General features: G+C 32.6%; 1 protein-coding gene across 45 annotated transcripts in view; it reads left to right on the forward strand.

Moving 5' to 3' along the window:
- The window catches only part of LOC129801511 (RNA binding protein fox-1 homolog 2), a 150,288-nt gene that overhangs the window by 32,913 nt on the left and 98,040 nt on the right, over positions 1-19,335 (forward strand). For 27 of the 45 annotated variants that reach the window (XM_055846632.1, XM_055846647.1, XM_055846636.1 and 24 more), the window contains exon 1: positions 8,523-9,153. In XM_055846632.1, coding sequence (XP_055702607.1) covers positions 9,142-9,153 — 12 coding nt within the window. In that variant the 5' untranslated portion in view covers positions 8,523-9,141. Of the gene's footprint in view, positions 1-969; positions 1,097-8,487; positions 9,154-19,335 lie in introns of those variants that run through there. The other 18 variants (XM_055846659.1, XM_055846645.1, XM_055846655.1 and 15 more) reach the window with 3 other exon arrangements.

Genomic DNA, 19,335 nt, shown 5'->3' on the forward strand with positions numbered 1-19,335 from the left:
TGCTGGCAAATAGTGCCAAGTACCAGGTATGGGTTATTATTACATTTTGATTTGCTTTATTACAGGCTTTCATAAATTTAAAAAAAGAATAGCTAGGTGACATATTTTCATAGGAAATTTATTCCTCTACACCTTTTTAATTTACAGTTTTCTCTATCTGAACAAGAAAAGCGCTTTTCAAGCTATTTGAGAAAAAACACACAAGAGACTGCTAATCGTTTGACAAAAAGCGCGAAACGCGGAAATGACGTTTCTTCTCTCCGTGAGACATCAGAAATTGCTTCGGTCTTTGCTACTTTTTGCTCCATACCTTTTGTTACTTTTTACCCCAAGTGGTCATTTTTAATAAAAGGATATCTGAAGAAAAGAATCTTTGTAAAATTCTAATTCTAATTCTAATTCATATTCAAAGAATCCAAATCATATTTAGGAAATATTTAAAAGTGCATCAATTTTGGAAAATAAGTAGTTCAAAGTTGATATCTATTGCAAGGAAAACATTTCAAAAATAGGGCTAAAAATTTCAATATTTTTTTATTTTTTATTTTCTGAATTCCTTGTTCGAATTCTAAGAAACTTACGTCTTTAAAGAAGGTCTATGGAGGCCATTTATGGGAAAAAAAATTAAACTGCTATCTCTTTTATCTGGAAGATATTGAATTTTCAAATTTTCAATTTGTGACTTTTTGCCCCAGTCTCCCCTACTTAAGAATTACTTAATGTGTTAGTCGAGTATGTAATTTATAATATAGTAAATTTTTGCTCCTTGGGAGAAGTACTTTATTTATTTTAAATGTTCTTTTATACAAATGAAAATTTGAACCATGAGTGCCACTTTAAATTACATTGAAATAAATTTATAATTTAAAAGTGATTTAAATGAATTATTTCTCTGCAATCAGAATATTCTAGCATTTAATGCAAAAAGTTTTGCCAATTCATCTCATGTTCTTCCGTTTCTCTTTGCAGAATTCCAAAGTGCTGAAGTGATCAGCGAGGGAGGAATCTCTCAGACTTTCACGTCCAGATAGTGACAATGTCAGTGAACATGAAGACGGTGATACCTCTTGTTGATATCAACTTTGCCCAGAGACAGGTTAGTTAAAGGATGTCAAAGGGTGTTGACTAATTAAGAATTACGCCTTCTCACATATGAATGAATATTATGAATAATTAGGCATCTGATGCCAATCCCATTTCTCACGGGAAATCTCCTTTTCCACAAGAATTGCTTTTACTCCTCAAACTTCGTAAATTAAACACAAATCTTGTTCTTAAATTGGATATTAATGCAAATTATTATTTCTGGGGGATTATTTCCTCATGGAACAAGTCTAAATCGATTTTGGTTTTATTTATAATCAAATAAAAATTGTAATTATTCTGTACATTTAATTAAATAATGACCGCCTGTTGTAAATTTACGTGTGAATGCGTTAATTAAAATGTTCTCATTCCTGCAAAATTTACAATTTATAAACTTTCGCGATGACTTTGGAAATTTTGCAGAATCTTCCCTGAAAATGGATTATACGCTCTGGAAAATCTTATAAGAAAGTTTTTCTTATAAACATTATTCTGAGTGAATTATATAGCTCAAAATTTATTCGAGCCAAGACTAAGTTTTTGTGGGTGAAAGGTGAGCAGTTTTTTTAAGTGCTTCGCATAAAAATTTACATTGATATTCCATGCAAAAAAAAGAAAGAAATAATGTGTGTTTCTCTGTGATATACCCAACTGCAAAATTGAATTTTGACAATCTTTTGAGTTATGCATAAAAATCTCTGTAGAATTGATTTCAATAAAAATGGATAATAAAATTATTTTATGGAATAGTTGGGTAAATTTTGTGGAGCTCAAGCATTTTGAGGGTGAGATGGTTTAAGTGCTTCGCATGAATTCTTTATGATACAATTTTAATTCCAAAGTTCTTTTGACTGAATTTTATTCAAACTGATATTCCTTTGATGCTATAACGGAATTGCTCAGTGTATTTCTGTTTTACAATAGGTTGGAAAAATTAGAGTTTTTCCCAACAAAAAAATAAGTAAATGATTTCTTTTATATTAAGAATATCTTTACGGGAGACCGGGGAGATTTGGGACAGGGGTAGTGTGGGACAAGGCGACTTTTTCATTATTTTTTTTAAATCAATGGGATTTAACCACTACTCAATCGTAAGTAATATTAAGATGTTTCTTGACTAAAAGAATGGATATCCTCATTGTTTTAATTCTATGAACACTTTTTTAAAAATTGATAAAAATTGTATATTTTGACATCTTAATTTTCCTCTTTGTATTTTATATTAACCCATTCAGTCAATGTACCAGAAATACTTGAGATAGAATGTTGATATTTTGGGATTAGTTTCCTACAGATTAATAGATGAATTTCTTGAAGAGAAAAAAAATTTACCTATTATGGGGGCGCCAGAAGCCCATGTCAAACACACGTCTTAACGGTCACTGAATTTAAATTCTGCGCATTAATTCATTACAAACTCTATGTTTTTAGATAGAGCAGATATCTAAGAAAACACATTGCTAATCAGAATTCAAATCAGGAAAGAGGAAAAAGGCAAATTTTAACAAATTCGACGGGATGTCATATTTTCCGTCCGCCATTTTGAGCAAAAATTTTGCATGACCTTCCGCGAAGCGAGAAATGAACAAGGAAATGTATTTTCATCTCGGTCGAGCTATTTTTTCCAAGTTGATGAAGGACTGAAGTAACTAAAATTTCGTTCTCGACAAAAATTCGAGTGTCAGTTGCCCAGGAATAAATCATATAAAATCACTCAATTTGCGTATGATGTATAATACCATGGTAAGGAATGGGTTAAGCGATATAAAATCAAAACTTTTTTATCTTATTAGGTAGCAGTGCAATCTGGGAATATATTTTTATAACAGTTTCAGAGATTATACGCTCTTATTTTTCACATAAAGGTTTAAAATACTAAAACTACACACGGGGATGTTTGGGACACCTGAAAGGGGATGAATGGGACGTTGATTTTCGACAAGATTGTCGGTGGTGTGCAATTGTTTATTGTCAAAATGAAGAGTAATGCCCAGTTTCTACTGAAAATCTCCCTTTTGTGCAAAGTTTACCAGTGGAGCAGATTTCTCTAACTACAGGGACAATTAAACCATCAAAGTCTTGGGAATCAATAATTTCTTCTCAGAGGATATTCGATCTTTGCCCAATATCGTTAAGAATTATTTTCTCAAAAATTTCTCAAACAATATCCTTTACAATTTTCACAAGTTCTCCAGAAAAGGCAAGGCGAGAACTAATTCAGATAAATAAGGAAAAAACAAGTACCATGCAGTTGTCGTAAAATCAAACAGGAATCCACCAATGAGTTCAAAACTAAAAGTGTTAAGAGAATCTACTCGCATGAGGAATTTGATGATCATGATTGCAATATTTAGAATAAAAAAAAGCAAAGAAAGGTAGATGGAAAATAAGAAGAAAATACTTTAAATAATTGATTGACAATAAATGACTCTACAATACAAATAAAATTGATATTAATTTCTAAGTATGAAATAAAACATGAAACATATTTATTTCTATCAGAAATATTTTTAATCTAGTATTTAAAATTAATTAACGTGCTCCAATAATGCAAATTATGCGAGAAAAAATGCGTCCTATACTGCCCCATATCGGGGAGGTTTGGGACAAAGCGTCAAGTTAAATGTTTTATCTTCTCCAAGAAAACTCATTTGTTTTCCAAGTTCTATCGAGTACTTTTTATAAAGTCAATACCCATCAGTATCCTATAGACTGCATAAAATTGTAATACACTATAGTGATTTTTTGGAATAGTGTCTCAAAGTCAAAACATGAAAAAGTGTCCCAAATCTCCCCGGTCTCCCCTACTATATTTTTCTTGTATTTATCCCATGAATGTTCCTTATGATACATCTTTAGGTGGTCGTCTGCTAATTATTAAATGTGTTTTGTGTGAAAATTAAACAAGAAATTGAAAGGAAATAATTAATTTTTATTAGAGTCCAAGTGAAGGAAAAATAATATTAAAACCGTTACATTGTTTGTCTAATTTAAAATTATCGCTATTGGCTAAGCGATGGCGCTGACTACAGCCGCCATATTTGGCGGTTATTTTTGCCGCTCAGCTGAGAAAGTGTATGTGTGTATGGTGTGGATGTGTGTATATGTGACCGTTGATGTTTTGGCGGGTTCCCAGAATCTCTTCAGTCCCACGCTCTCTGTCAAATGCTGAATGTGTCCTTAAGCCTTTTTCCATAAATTTTCACAATTTTCTCACAATTTTACCTGCAATTCACCACAAAAATACATCTAAAGTGTTCCTCAATCGTTACCACATGCTATCAGGATCGAGTATGGCAAATTTCTGGCAAAATTTTGCAATAAATATGGAGCTCAATGAAGAATGGCCAGAGCTCAATTCGCGAATTTGGGTATGTCTTTTTCCTTTCCTAATTTTTCCTCAATTTTCCCACAATTTCCCACATCAGAGGCATTCAGGTGTGCTGAAGAATATACAGGTGAACTTTTCTACAGCAAAAATGTGTCAATGATCACGTATTCAGCATAAAATATAGATGAGAAATTCTACTCCTTTGAGCCTTTTCAACAACTCCTTATTTCCTCACGCACAAATTTTGGATGATTGTGTGGGGGAAATGCTTCCCCAAAAGGTATTTTGGAGTTACAGTTCATATGATACCCTTCGAGCCTTTTAGCCAAGCTTTTAGCACATCTAAACAATTTTGCAATAAATGGAGGGAAAAGTTTATACGGAAGTTTGACTCTCATCATGAAATTTTTCTTACAAACGCACATTTTCTTGCGAATTTCAATGATTTTCCACTTAATTTTTATGCAAAAAGTTAGTGTGGAAGTTCTTGAATAATCATACGATTACTTTTATCAACCCCTTGCAAAAAGATTCACCGCATGAAAGATCGATAAACTTACCAATTTGGGGTTATATTTATGAATCAAAATTTGGCGCGTGACAAAGCATCAATTTTGTCGCAATTTTATGAGTCTTCCTTATAATTTGGTCCTTCGGAAGAGGCTGAAATTGTTTATTGAAAGATATTTTGCAGATTTAGTTGAATATTATTATACACAAAAGATTGTTAAATACTCAGTCTGTTAAAATTGAACACAGTATTCCTGAGAGCGATACAGTTCAATATGTATTGAATTTCCATAATTTTTTCAGCATATTTTTTATAAAAAATTTACCTTCCTGCATTGCTTTTTATTATTATTATTTAACTTTGTAAAAATTCTTAAACATGTCAGGGTAAATATCAACAGGTTTGTGGTAATATTTCTGGGAATTTTTATTAATATTTGCTACTGGTTCTCATAAAATTGTAATATTTTTAAATATATTTATTTATTTAAATGGATATTAAAAGGTGCAATTTATTCCTCTTTTCCAACATGTCTTTTTCTACTTCATAAAGCAGGAGTGAGCAAGAACCGTTTGAAACCCAATAAACGTCAAAATAAGTTTGTCCCAGGTAGCGTTTTGATCATTGTCATATAATTTTCATTTGACGTTTGTTCGGTTTCAAACGATTCTTGCTCATCTCTGCCATTAAGAGTCATTTTGATTAAAAATAATTCTGAAGGGAGAAGACTTTAAATGCCAACTACAAGGGATCTAAATCAGGGGTGAGCAAAAACCGTTTCAAACAGAAATGTCAAAATAAGTTTACCCAGGTGACGTTTTGACCATTGACGTACAATTTTCATTTGACGTCTGTTCGGATTCAAATGATTCTTACTCCCCTGTGATCTAAATTATTCCAGAAAAAATTTATGCATAAATTTTGGAAAATTAAATTGGTTTACACTAGACTTTCTGTGAGAAAAATATTTAAAAAAATGCTCTTGAAAGTTTAAGTCAAGGGGGAGATATTTCGGTGAAAATGTGTACACCACTTCCAGGCACTTCCACGATTTGTATGGAAGAGGCCTTCTCACTTCCAAAACTTCGCAACACTCTCGAAAATGTAGCAATACTTCCAGCACTTCATGCACTTCTCATACTTATAAATCAATAATTTATTTAATATGATGAAAAATCTAATTATAAAAATTCTTAAAAAATCTCAAGAAATTTATTTATACACATATATTTTTTGAAATTTTGCTTATATTTTGAATTTCTTGCGCCAGATATTCTTGCATACTTTCAGTATTTTAATATTATCTGCGTTTTACGAAGGCGTATCAACATATTTTGAATTTTCCTAAGAGGGTAGTGAAGCTACTTTTGGAAAAATATGTATTGTCGTTTGTAATTATTGAAACTGTGCTGGAAAGTCTGTACGAATTCAAAAGTTACGAGTGCAACAACTAATTCAGCACTTCAGACGTATCTTCACCATTTTTTGAACTTGATTCTCTCTCTGGTTTCAAAATCATTTAAAATTAAAACATTTTGCACTCTTGGGAAAAGTTTTAGATAATTGCTAATCAACTTTTGTAACAAGCTTGGCTATTTTTCCAGGATCTTTTTCGCTATTGTTGCATTAGACCAATTCCTCATCACCTGTCGTCAATCGATTCACAGAAAAGATTTTTTTATCGCAACATAGCAGGAGAAAAATGGCCTCAATCATAGTTACCCTTTTTCCTTTGAGTGAAAGAATGTGGCATCTACGTGCCGAGCTTTTAAACACATCCAAGCCTTTCTACATAGCGAAATACGATCTAATTATTGTTCTCCAGGTTTTCCGACATTTTAACAGTTTATTCAATTGTTATCCACGAATTTTCTTCTACTAGGATACTCACAATATTGGTATCAATATTAGAGACCCTTTAAAATGAAATTGATATTTCGAAGAATAAATCCCTATTTCTAAATTTTCAAAGCCACTTTTTAATCATGCTTAGAGTAAGGACGCGATCTAAATAAACCCCCAAAATGTTTCTTTAATGGAGGTAGATCACTTAGACCTTTCCAAAATTACAAATGCACCTTTTCGTTCCTCATTTTTTAATAGTCCTCAAAAACACAAATCTACTTTTTTTGAAGAATACTTTTGGCATCGAAGAGATACACTCGACTCTTCGTTATCCGGCTGATTGGGGGACAAAATGACATTTAGGTTTTTTGAATGATCAACGGTTTTTCTATTTGTGCTGTGTGAATTTATTTTCTGTCTGACAAAGAACAAGAGAATTTTCTTCATGGTATGCTTATGTTTCATTTTTATATCACAATTATGTATTAAAAACTTCGATACAATGATAATAATACTTTAATTCACTCTGGACAAACTTCATGTTTAGTAAAAATAATTTTGAATACATCAACCGCCAATGTTTGGCAGCTGTCATCCGGATAACGAAGTGCCGGATAACGAAGAGCTGAGTGTATAATATACTAAAACTTTTCCAGTAAATGCAAAGGTAAACAAAAAATGGTGGATGTAACCTATGGGATACCGCTTAATGACATTCGCGAAAAAAAATTAGAAAAGAAATTATATCAAATTGATTGAAAGTCAACTGCAATGCTTATGTCATTATTTGCGAGCCACTACATACATGAATTTGTAATTCCTGCAAAAATTTAGGAAAATTATTGTTCAACTGAATATTTTCCTCGGAAAAATTACGACACAAATTAAGCCATAATTTTGAGCGTATTTGATCCATTTCATTGTAATAGCCGAACTTGAAAATTTCAACAAACTTCTTCAAATTATATACTGTCGCTCGAATTAAAAATCTCAACTAACGTAGTCTGAAAAATAGGTAATTAGGCAAAAAAAAACTTTATATTTGAGCACTCCCACTTCCAAAGACTTCCAAGCACTTCATTTTCACTTGTACACCACTCCCGACTCTAATATCTCCCCCTTGGTTTAAGTGTATTTATAATTTACAGATTTCAAAAGATTTTTAGATTTTCACACTTTGGATCACATTTTCCTATTTAGAAATTTTAAATATTCAAGCATTTTTGCTAAAAAACAATGAATTAATTGATTTTAATTACATCTAAATACCTTGAGTACAAACAGAAATCTATTTATCGCGGATCTAATAAGTTTTGTTTTTAAAGTCAGAGACCTAAAAAATCATCTTTAGTACAGTTTTCTTTTCAAAATATAAATTATAATTTTTGCAAAATAAAATTTACATCGCCAACGTTACATTTTTGAAATAGCGATTTTCTGCTTTCTAACAGTGTGTGGTTCGTATCTATGCTGAGCGCAATTATTTTCAACCACCTTCTCACTTGAAAATTTCCCACTTCTTGGTAATTTTTGTATCAATATAAAACCGTTTGAAGCAAGGACTTTATTTTGGGGAAATCTTTTCTCACTTTGAATTGAGTTTTATTTATTTATGGATAGAAGAAAAAATAGGGAAAATTTGTGAAAAACCGCCAAATTTGAGTCGAAAAGCTGAAGTTGGCTGCATAAGTAATTTCGATATCGAATTCCGTGTGAAAAGTAAAATGTAAGAAAAAGAAGAATTTTTCACTCTTGCGCGCTGCGGAATCATCGAGGGCTGACAGCCATTTTCATTTTGTCGCTCAGTTGAAGTTTGTCTGCAGTGCTGTGAAATCCTTGTGCTGTGATTTGTAAGGGGATTTTCCAGTGCAGTGGAAAATTGAGAGCTCAAAGTGCATCAGCGGAATCTGTGGTGTGAAATTGCAGTGACCTGGGAAGTGAGTGTTTTGTTTTACAGCTCGAAATCCCGGTCAGAAATTCTCAAGTGAAGAGAGTGAGAGTCACGCATCTTGAGAGTCCGGAGGCTACGCAGCTTCTCTCACTCAAGCCCTCCACCCCTCCCTCCATCATCATCATCGAACGTCTACACAGACAGCACGCATTTTTGGGTTATTCAGCAAAACAGAAGCCCCAAAAGAGACTCCCGGACATTCCGGTGCTCAGTTACCGGATGCACTGATGCACCTTGGCAGTAAGACAAGACAAAGGGAGGCATCATCTGGGGTGTGTCTCCACATCTGAGGGGACACGCGGCGTAGAAACAGTGGCCGCCAGGGGCTTCCGGATACATCCGCACACTTTCCACCCAGGCGCCAGAGAAGGCATCAAGCTGTGGGGCTCAGGAGCGTTCTTCCTCCCTCCGCAAGGAATGTACTACCCGGTAAGACGCATTTCCCACAATTCATTCTCCCTGGCAAATGTGTGCGCCAGATGTTGCCACTCGCAGCATCTCGGGCGCATCTCTTTGTCTCTCATAAGATGCCTCATTGCAAATTTCGCGATGGCTTGAACTCTCACAGACTCCACAATCCCCATCCCAAAATAATCACACTCACAGACTTGGGGCTTTTGCTCGCTCCGGGAGAGTATAAAAATATTGTGGAATGAGGCTCTCCAGTCGGTCGTTTTCTTTATGCCCCTTGATCTTGGATTTTTACGTCCGTTTGGGAAAGGGATTTCTGGGAATATATTTACTGTTGAAGCAGGAGGTACAACACAAACGATGCCTGAGAATTCCACATTATTTGGGGAGAGTGAACAAAAACATTTTGGATATTAAAAGCTCTTAATCCATTAATCAATTATGACGAAGGGTCCATGCCTGAAACAGACGCCTTTAGAACCTTTTTTCAGCTTAAACTACCCAAAATTCTGATTGAAACTTACAAGCTTCTGATGGGATTGAAAATTTCCAGGCTTCCTTTAATTTTTTTTTTTTGGTTTTAGTGATAAAAAAACGTTGCTCCGTAATTTACAATGCCATGTGGAGTATCTCATTAGGGAACAATTAAACAAATATTGTGATATATTTAGAAAATTATTGTTATTTAATTAAATATTGGTTCATTTGTGTCGGAAATTGAAAATTTGTGTAAATATTTGAATTATCCAATTAATTTGTGAAGAAGACTAAAACGTAAAGAGAAATTTTTATCTCTGTATTCGTATCAATTTCTCCATAATTTTTTGAATTGCACTTAGGGTAAGTGTGCCAAATTCCGGCCAGCTTGCAATTTCGGCCACCTTTTTTGTTCCTCGAATTTCTATGAACTTTTAGATTTTACGTAGGTACTCTAGAGATTATACAATGCAAAAGAATAACAAACAATGTAGCTTCGACAAACGAGATGACGTGAAAAAGGCATTGAAAGAATTCCTGAAGGGCAAGGAACTATGAGAATGAAGGTGGCCGAAATAGGGCACCAAAGCTATGTCTACATTTTTATTCATTTTAAAATATATTAAAAACGATTTTAAAATAAATAAAGACGATAAACTGTTTACATACAAGGTTCTAAGCAACACTCTCAAAATAAGAAGGAATGAAAAAAATAAATTTCTATTAACTCATTCAGTCAATGTATCAGAAATACTTGAGATAGAATGTTCATATTTTGGGATTAGTTTCCTACAGATTAATAGATATATTTTTTGAAAAGAAAAAAAAATTATCTATTATGGGGCGCGGGGATTCGCCCTCAAACACACGTCTTAACGGTCACTGAATTTAAATTCTGTGCATTAATTCATTATACTCTATTGCTTTAGATAGAGTAACTATCCAAGAAAACAAATTGGTAACCAGAATTCTAATCAGAAAAGAGGAAAGAGGCCAATTTTAATAAATTCGACGGGATGTCGAATTTTCCGTCCGCCATTTTGAGCAAAAATTTTGCATGACCTTCCGCGAAGCAAGAAAACAATAACAAAATGTATTTTCATCTCCGTCGGACTATTTTTACCAAGTAATTGAAGAACTAAAGTTACTAAAAATTCGTTCCCGACAGCAATTCGGATAAAAATTGCCCAGGAATAAATCATCTAAAATCACTCAATTTGCGTATGATGTATAATACCATGGTAAGGAATGGGTTAAAGATATTACATTTCAAACTTGAGCCTTTGGCGCTTGCATCCAACTGCCGAAATTTGGCACACTTACCCTATTATAATTAAAATTTTATTAAAAAATGTATCACTGAACTTCGATAATACCGGTTTATCTTGTCTCAATTAAATGAAAGAGTTTTTAACCCTTTAAAACATTGTTAGGGGGAAGTGGGGCACCTTTGAATTTGGGGTAGGTTTGAAGTTTGGATTTTTCTTCCATTTTTAAATAAAATGGAAAAAAATAGATTGATAAACCTAAATCATATCATAACCTAAATAAGGTTATGATATGGCTCAATTTCATTTAAAAATAGGAGAAAAATCCCAATTTCAAAGCTGCCCCACTTTCAAATGTGCCCCACTTCCTACTAAGGCCTTTACACTTTTGAGAGAAATTTTCGTCACAAATTTGTCGAAAAACACGAAGTGTCAAAATTCTGTCAATAAGACAGTAGACAAAAATTAATGTTTCCAATGTGTGCATAGGGATACCGGGGTAGAATTAGCCAGCAAATGATTTTTTTTCGATGTTTATATTTTGTGAAAAATATGTTTGAATAAGCTTGGCAAATATTAGTAAATAAATAGCAGATCGGTTAATATTCTTTCTAAAGAAAACTATACACAGATAACATACCACAGTGTCTCTAATTGTACCCCTGATTAAGTCTGCCCCGGTCTCCATAGAGGCCTAGACATCAAAGTTCATTGGAACATATTACTATATTCATAAAAAAATAAGGATTCTTTTAGCTATAATCAATTTTGAGATAAATGTTTATGTTTGCGATGGAACTTTAGATCCAAAAAATGTCAAAATAAGTATTCGCACTCTTCTTCTTTCCTTGAGCGTCATAACAAAATTTGAAGTGCAAAAGGATGCAATGGAAATACGTAACACATTTGAGAAAAACATTGATGGAAATTGTTAATTAATTATTTTGGGTTCAATGACTTTAAGTCAATTTAGATCAATTTTTGCAGTCCTAGTCTACCATTCTATAAACAAATGGATCAAATTGTAAATAATAAGCGATTTTAAGACATAAATCAGACACTTGAACGTATATTAGCGATAATTAATTTGTATTGAATTAAAATTTTAATGAGCAAGTGTGATAGTAACGTAATGCACTTCTAAAATATAATTATAAATAATGAAAAACATCGATTTTTTTAGGGTTGACTGTAAATACGGTATGTTATTAACTTATATTAATACAGGTTTAAATTTTTAATTGGGGTTTTTAAAGCAGATTTTTTGAAAGGATTTTAAATGAACACGCAACAAGTTTCACAGTAAACTAACCAAAATAGTCCCCAGTCTATGAAGAGTTATCAAAGAAGATTTATGGCTCTTATTCTCTCATTTCTTACCATGCAAATTTTTGAAAATAATTTTTGACGTAAAAGGACAAGAAGAACTGACACACAATAAATTTTGAAAAATCACTGCAATTGCTAGATGCTTAGAAATTTAAAATTTTTGAGAACTGTGTTTGGCTTCTAGTTTGAAGTTTGTTTAGGTTGAAATAGAAATGTCTTTTTTTATGTTGGCTTTACCTTCATTTAAGAGTATGCAAAAACTTTAAATTCATAAAAATTTGATGAACAAAACAAGTGGCCGAAATTGCGAGTTTGCCGGAATTTGATACACTTACACTAAGATAAAAAATACTGTCAGTCTTTAGTTTTTGAAAGTGGCCTAACTAGTCTAAATTAAATTCGAGTTAAAAAATCAATTGGTGTTTTTTTAAACTTAATTTAAACTTAGACATAAATATATATATTTTTTAGTTTTTTCTTCTGAACGCCCCATTCGGTAGCTTCATTGCAAACTAACCTTTTTTATTGATCTTGGATTTCGTTATCTCAGTTCAGTCAGTTTTAGATAACAAAAGGAAAAGCAACGAAGAAGTGCTCTAGAATGTGGGATCGGGAATCTTCGCTTTTTCTATTTTGTTTTTTCCAGTTTGTCTTTGGAATCTTTGTCTTCGGTAATTTTTGTTTTTTTTGGAAACTTTGTGTATGGAAATCTTGTCTTTCATACATTTTGCACAATTATCGGAAATTTTGCCTGTCACACATTTTGCACAAGTATATTTTATAAGTTTCCAAAAATTAGCTAGCTCTATGCCTCGGATTTCCTGAAAAGAGCCATGGATTAGATTTATTAGGAACACAGAAGAAAAGATAGAATTGTTCGAAACTTGAGTTGTTTGAAGGTATCGCAATTCCTTCTACATAACTTTTCTTGGAAATTACAAGATGCAAATACATTTTGAGCAATTTTTCAAAAATAAATATAGGGTAAAATAGGGTAATTTGGAACCATTTACAATTTGGGACATTTGAGATTTTTTCACTGTTTTAGAGATTCAAAAGGAAGTAACTTGTTCCTTTTCTTAAACGTATTTTTCTTCTATTTTGCGGTCTTTGTTTTCTCTTTGCTCATCTGAAACAGTGAGAATATCACAAGTGTCCCAAATTGTAAATGGTTCCAAATAACCTAATTTTACCCTAAATATCGAAAACTATCATATTTTACCTCTCTAAAATAGGAGAAACTGGGTCACAACCCAATTCATCTAATGATGAATTGTGAAAATAAATATGGCCTATACGACCAGTGATTCGGGATTTTCTGCCGTCTTGCCCGATGAGGTCGGTTGTGAAGTCGGCGGCAGCCGCAGATGGTTTAAGAGCAAATAAATCTATCTATCTATCTATCTATATATTCGGAAAAAAAAAACCCCGTGTTCCGGGGTAGAACTGCGTACACTGCGATTTTATAATTAGATATTAGACTTCAGACTTAGATAAGATACATTGAAAAAATATTTCGTAAAATTGTTTGTAAATGTTTGTGAATTTCTCTACTGAAGACTTGCGAAATGCTCGTAAGTCGTATAACTCACAAAAAAGTTCGTAAAAATTTGTATACTTTTTCACAAGCATTGTTCGTAAGATGATCATTTGACAAGCATTTTTTGTTCTTTTACAGACAATTGTTCGTAGACTTTTGTTTGTTTGACAGAAAATTACGAATAAATGACAAAATTTTACGATTTTTTTGTGTGTACGAACATTTACGAATAAATGTTTGTAAGAGAACAAAAAAATCGCGTCAAATGATTTTTTTTTCAATAATGTTCTTGAAAAAAGAACAAACTTTTACGAACTTATTTGTGGATTATACGATTTACGAGCATTTCGTAAGTTCCTAGTAGAGAAAGTCACAAACATTTACGAATACTTTTAAGAAATATTTTGTCTACGTAGGGGTTCTTGTCCCATCTTCAAGGCAATGCCTAAATTTTAAGCAGTTGTAGATTAATCAACTACTTATAAAATTATATGAAAATAAAACAATCCGAGTAAACACCTTTCCCTGTCTTAGCCGAGGTTTTTCAGAATAAATTTCCTATTTCACAATTTTTCAAAAAATTCTAAAAAATATCTCACACAAAAGTGCCTTGATTTAAATTGCAAATAAACTCTATGAACATTTTCCTTGAAGTTCCGAAAGCTTTATTTGCTCCTGAAATGATGTTTCGTAGAGATATTAATTAAATGGTAAATGGAATTTAAGAAAATTGGGTCAAAACTTGTTCTAATGCTGCTTGATAAAGAGGAAAAGGTGTGATACATCTTCTGCAATTTGACTTTGTGGAGTAAAATTTATGGAAAACATGTTTTATCTCTGAATTTTCTCAATAATCTTAAAATTCATATTTTCTGTTTCTCAACACCTGTGAGAGATTTTATGGGTAATATTGTTTGAAAGTCTCTTGTGAGCATCTTTCCCATCTCTGAAGTTCATCTTTATCAAATCGTTTGGTGCACAAAAAGAAGAAAAAAAGCATCGCGTATTAATGTTTAGATCGTGAATGTTGGATTTTTTTTCGTGGTGGTGGGAATATTACGAAATATTTCGTGAAATACCTTACAAGATTATTTTTGTGATTCTGTTGGAATAAAATGCCAATTGATGCAATATCTCGTCATTGATGAGACTTTTGTGCTGTATGCCCAAGTTTATCTGCTGAAGTTTTAGGGTAATATTGTGAAGATGATTTCCTTAACGGGGCATTATACTGAGCGTGTTGATGAAAGAATGCGTGTGCTATAATTATAAAATATAAATTGGTTGTGTTGGTGCAAGAAGTCGAGTGAGATTCTCTCGATGGAGGAGCGGAAGTTTTCTTGAAAACAAATTATAAGCGGTAATCTCTTTCAATGTACCGGAGGGTCTTTTTATTTTTAACTTATAGCTTCTGCCACGCTCCATGATCATCTATAAATGGCTGGAGATTTTTCAAGATTTCATCTTACATCTGATCAATTTTTCTATGCGTTGTTTATTTTTTACTTAGTTTTTCTTGCAGCATCTCTTTTTTTTCCTCTTGTGGTTTTTTTTTCGAAAAGAAAATCAATAGAAAAATTCCGCGGGGAATAGGAAGGAAATGTAAGTGAATGAGAAATCATTGAAATATGATACCGACCAGTTGAGAAGAGTAAAAGGATGAGAAAAAAATTCTACCCACGCTTTTTTTTTCCTTTTTTGCCTAGAATTTTCTCTTGGAATTGGGGCTTTTTTGCCATCTATTCAAACAACCCCTATATCTCCTCATGGCCTTTTATCTCCCTTGTCAATGGAACACTAAAGTGACTGATTCAATTCATGATCAGTTTCATCATTCAATGTGTGTGGTTGACTTTCAGCAGGGAAATTTATTGAACTACATTATAATTTTGCACGAATATTATATTGATTTGTTGCATCATTGTAGTTTTTTTCAAAATGGCTATCCATAATGATTTCTCTAATTTTAATTATATTATTCACATATCAGGTCAATAACTTCTCTGTGTTGTGTTTGATTTGTCATTGCTCGAACTTAGAGGGAGAGCAATGTCTATAATTGATCGATTTTTTCAATGTCAAAAAGAGCGTCGCGTTGTTTGTCCAACAGTTAGTCCGATTATTAACGGATCTAGAGGTCAAAGGGTTAGAGATAATTACTTGAGGTTCTTAGGATAACATCCCTCATAAGTCGATCTTATCATTATTAATAGGACCTTTATTTGTGGAGCTCAGAGGCAAAATGACACATATCCTATGGCTAAAGCATAGGATATGTGTCATTTTGCCTCTGAGCTCCACATTTTTAATCTTCCAAAATTATGATCTTTTTAGTCTTTAAAATAGTTCTTAAAATAGCGTCTTTTAAAAATCATTTCTACTAACGATTTTCCAAGGTTAAATGTTGAGAAAGCCCTAGAGAATATATTTTTCAACCGATTGAAGTAAATTCGGATTTAATGCAAAGGTCCTGGAATGTCCGAGCAGAGCAGTTTGAAACGTTCCCATGAGGTTAAAAATCGATAATGAACCTGTTGTAAATAAATATTTGTTCTTGAAATTTGATTTTGCTACTCCACTGAGAAACGCTAAATTATAAATATTGAAAATGACCAGGAATAAAAGAACTTTTCACAAAGATGGAATTTGTAAAAAGATTCTTTTTTGAGTTGGATATTTTTGTAAAATGTTGTATTTCTAAAGTTAATGAAAACTAATCTTACGGTTCTGCGTTAGAAGCTAAACGGTAGGAGATATGGACTTCAGATCGTCGGACCCCCCAAATTCTCCCATAAGTTGGCATCCTTTGAATGGCTTTACTTATTCCCCCTACTTAACCCATTCCTTACCATGGTATTATACATCATACGCAAATTGAGTGATTTTAGATGATTTATTCCCGGACAATTTTAATCCGAATTGCTGTCGGGAATGGATTTTTAGTAATTTTAGTTTTTCAATTTCTTGAGAAAAATAGTCCGACAGAGATGGGAATACATTTTGTTATTGTTTTTTTGCTTCGCGAAAGGTCATGCAAAATTTTTGCTCAAAATGGCGGACGGAAAATTCGACATCCCGTCGAATTTATCAATATTGGTCTCTTTCCTATTTTCTGATTTGAATTCTGGTTACCAATTTGTTTTCTTGGATAGTTCCTCTATTTAAAGCAATAGAATTTGTAATGAGTTAATGCACAGAATTTAAATTCAGCGACCGTTAAGACGTGTGTTTAACAGGGGCTCCTCGCGCCCCCATGAAAGGTAAATTTTTTTTCTTTTCAATAAATTCCTCTATTAGTCTGTAGGAAACTAATCATAATATGAACATTCTATCTCAAGTATTTCTGGTACATTGACTGAATGGGTTAAATGCTTAAATCAATTATTTCTCAAAAATTATTTTTTTTATTATTATTAACGAATCAACTAATTATTTTTTATCTATAGATTTTTTTAAAAAGTTTTTTTTTTTTAATTTATGGTTTTATGAAAATAATTTATAGTTACTATGACAGGAAAAATCTCTATTCCTCTCCTTCAGTAATAACCTTCCCGATTTAAGAGCTCTTTCCGGTTGAGGTTTTTTTTGTACCGATTCGAAGGTACATCAGAGAGAACTTACCCAAAAAACCTGTTGAAAGTTCAAACGTTTAAACGGTTTAAACCGACGTGTTACACAAAAATGAGCAAGTTCATGAAAAGGACACTTATTTTAATGAAATTTGCAATAGAAACGTTTTGCCATCCTAAAATTCCAAAAAACTACGCAAAAATTTGTTTTTGTTGAACACGGTTACACACACTTTTCTTGACATTGATTGACGATTGAAGTGGCAAGAATACCGAAATACGAAATGGCAGAACAAATCAGCGCTAAAACGGCGAGTACTTGCACTTTAGGCTTCCGGTAGATTTTCGAATAGGTTTGGCTTGGCTTTGGATTGGCTTTGTCTCTTCGAAAGGTTATTTTATTACTGAACGGAGCCATATTAATTCTTAACTGCGCAATGAACTCAAAATTAATAAATAAAAAAAAATTGGCAGAAAATTCGGATTCGTTATTTTGAGCACACTGCGAATATTTTATCATCATTGTTTTTTTTTTTTTGGTGGAATGAGTAAAAATTTTGTGGCAATATTTTTGGTTTGTAATTTGTGCTTGAATATAATTAACGTATGTGAACCAATTAATTTATGAGTAATTAATATAGGGGAAAGTGACCATGCTTGATACTGTAAAATGATGTCCAAGGTTTGTATTTTTTTTCTAATTAACACACAAACCGAAGCGATCTTCCAATATGACAAAAAAAATGTCTCACTTATTAGGTTCATAATCCAACCTCAAATAGTTCCTGGAAATCCTTAGATTTTCCTCAAGAAGAAAAGGGAAATTCAGTGGCGATTTTTATACAAGTTGGGTCCGGGGCCTTCCTGTATAATAATTGATTCGATAATTCGGAGGCCCATTTTCACTGCAAAAAATTCACCGGATACAAAAAATTGCACATCAATATTTAGACGGAACTCTAATCTATCTGCTTAAATCGTTTGTACGACTGGTTATTAGTTTTAAAATCACTTATATGTAATTTTTCTAAGCCATGTTTTTATGACATTAGGGCGCTAGCGAAAACCATTTTTTCACTTTTAGTCCATGAAAAAGTCACTCTGAAACTTTAAAATTCAGGCAACAGGGTTGAAGATTATGTCAATTGTCGATAAAATTGGCGGATTTCAATAGGTGTAATTATGAAAGAATCACATCTAAAGATAGAGTTGCCACAATTAAATTATCATTCATGGACCCTTCTTAAAATATAGGATGGACACAAGTAGAATTTATGAATTTGTCACCACCCACAAAAACAGTGTCCACCAAGTAAAAATAATTTTACATAAATATTAGTACTGATCACCCCTCTATGTGCCTATGATAGTAGTTTTCCTGAACAGCGACATTAATTAAGAAATACTTATGAAATATCATGTATCGAAATTACAGTTTTGGGCCTATTTTTGATTTTTGCTTCCTGAAACTAGGAAAAAAGAGCTAGGATCCTAATTTTTTTTAGGAAATGTGAGGCTTAGCACCAGCTATTGAAATATATTGCAATGAGTCATAACTATTGATTAACATAGGAAAAAAATAGATATTATCAAGCTTGGATCGTATCAAGCATGGTCACTTTCCCCTATAATGAAATTTCCCACGTATTCAGTGGGATTCGTTGTTAACCCTCCAACCAGTATAAAAATAAATCAATAGGTTATTGGACCATGCGTTCGTCACAGAACCAAATTATTCTCTTCAAATATTTGATATAGGAAAATATTAATAATCAAGATATAGTGGAACTATAAATAGTTTGAAATATTCAATCAAAATTCCTATAGAATGAATATCTGGTTGTTTTTGGAAGTTTTATGGATACTTGGAGAAAAGTTATAAACTTCCGAACGTGGGTGTCAAGTGAACTTGGAAATAAGCCAAATTTTAATTGAATGTAACTGGTATATATGAACTTGTTATCTATTAACATAGTACATTATTATATTCTTAAAAATGGTGAAAATTTTGAAATTT

The sequence above is a fragment of the Phlebotomus papatasi genome, chromosome 2 (assembly GCF_024763615.1).
Source record: "Phlebotomus papatasi isolate M1 chromosome 2, Ppap_2.1, whole genome shotgun sequence".
In the NCBI taxonomy this organism is placed as follows: domain Eukaryota; kingdom Metazoa; phylum Arthropoda; class Insecta; order Diptera; family Psychodidae; genus Phlebotomus; species Phlebotomus papatasi.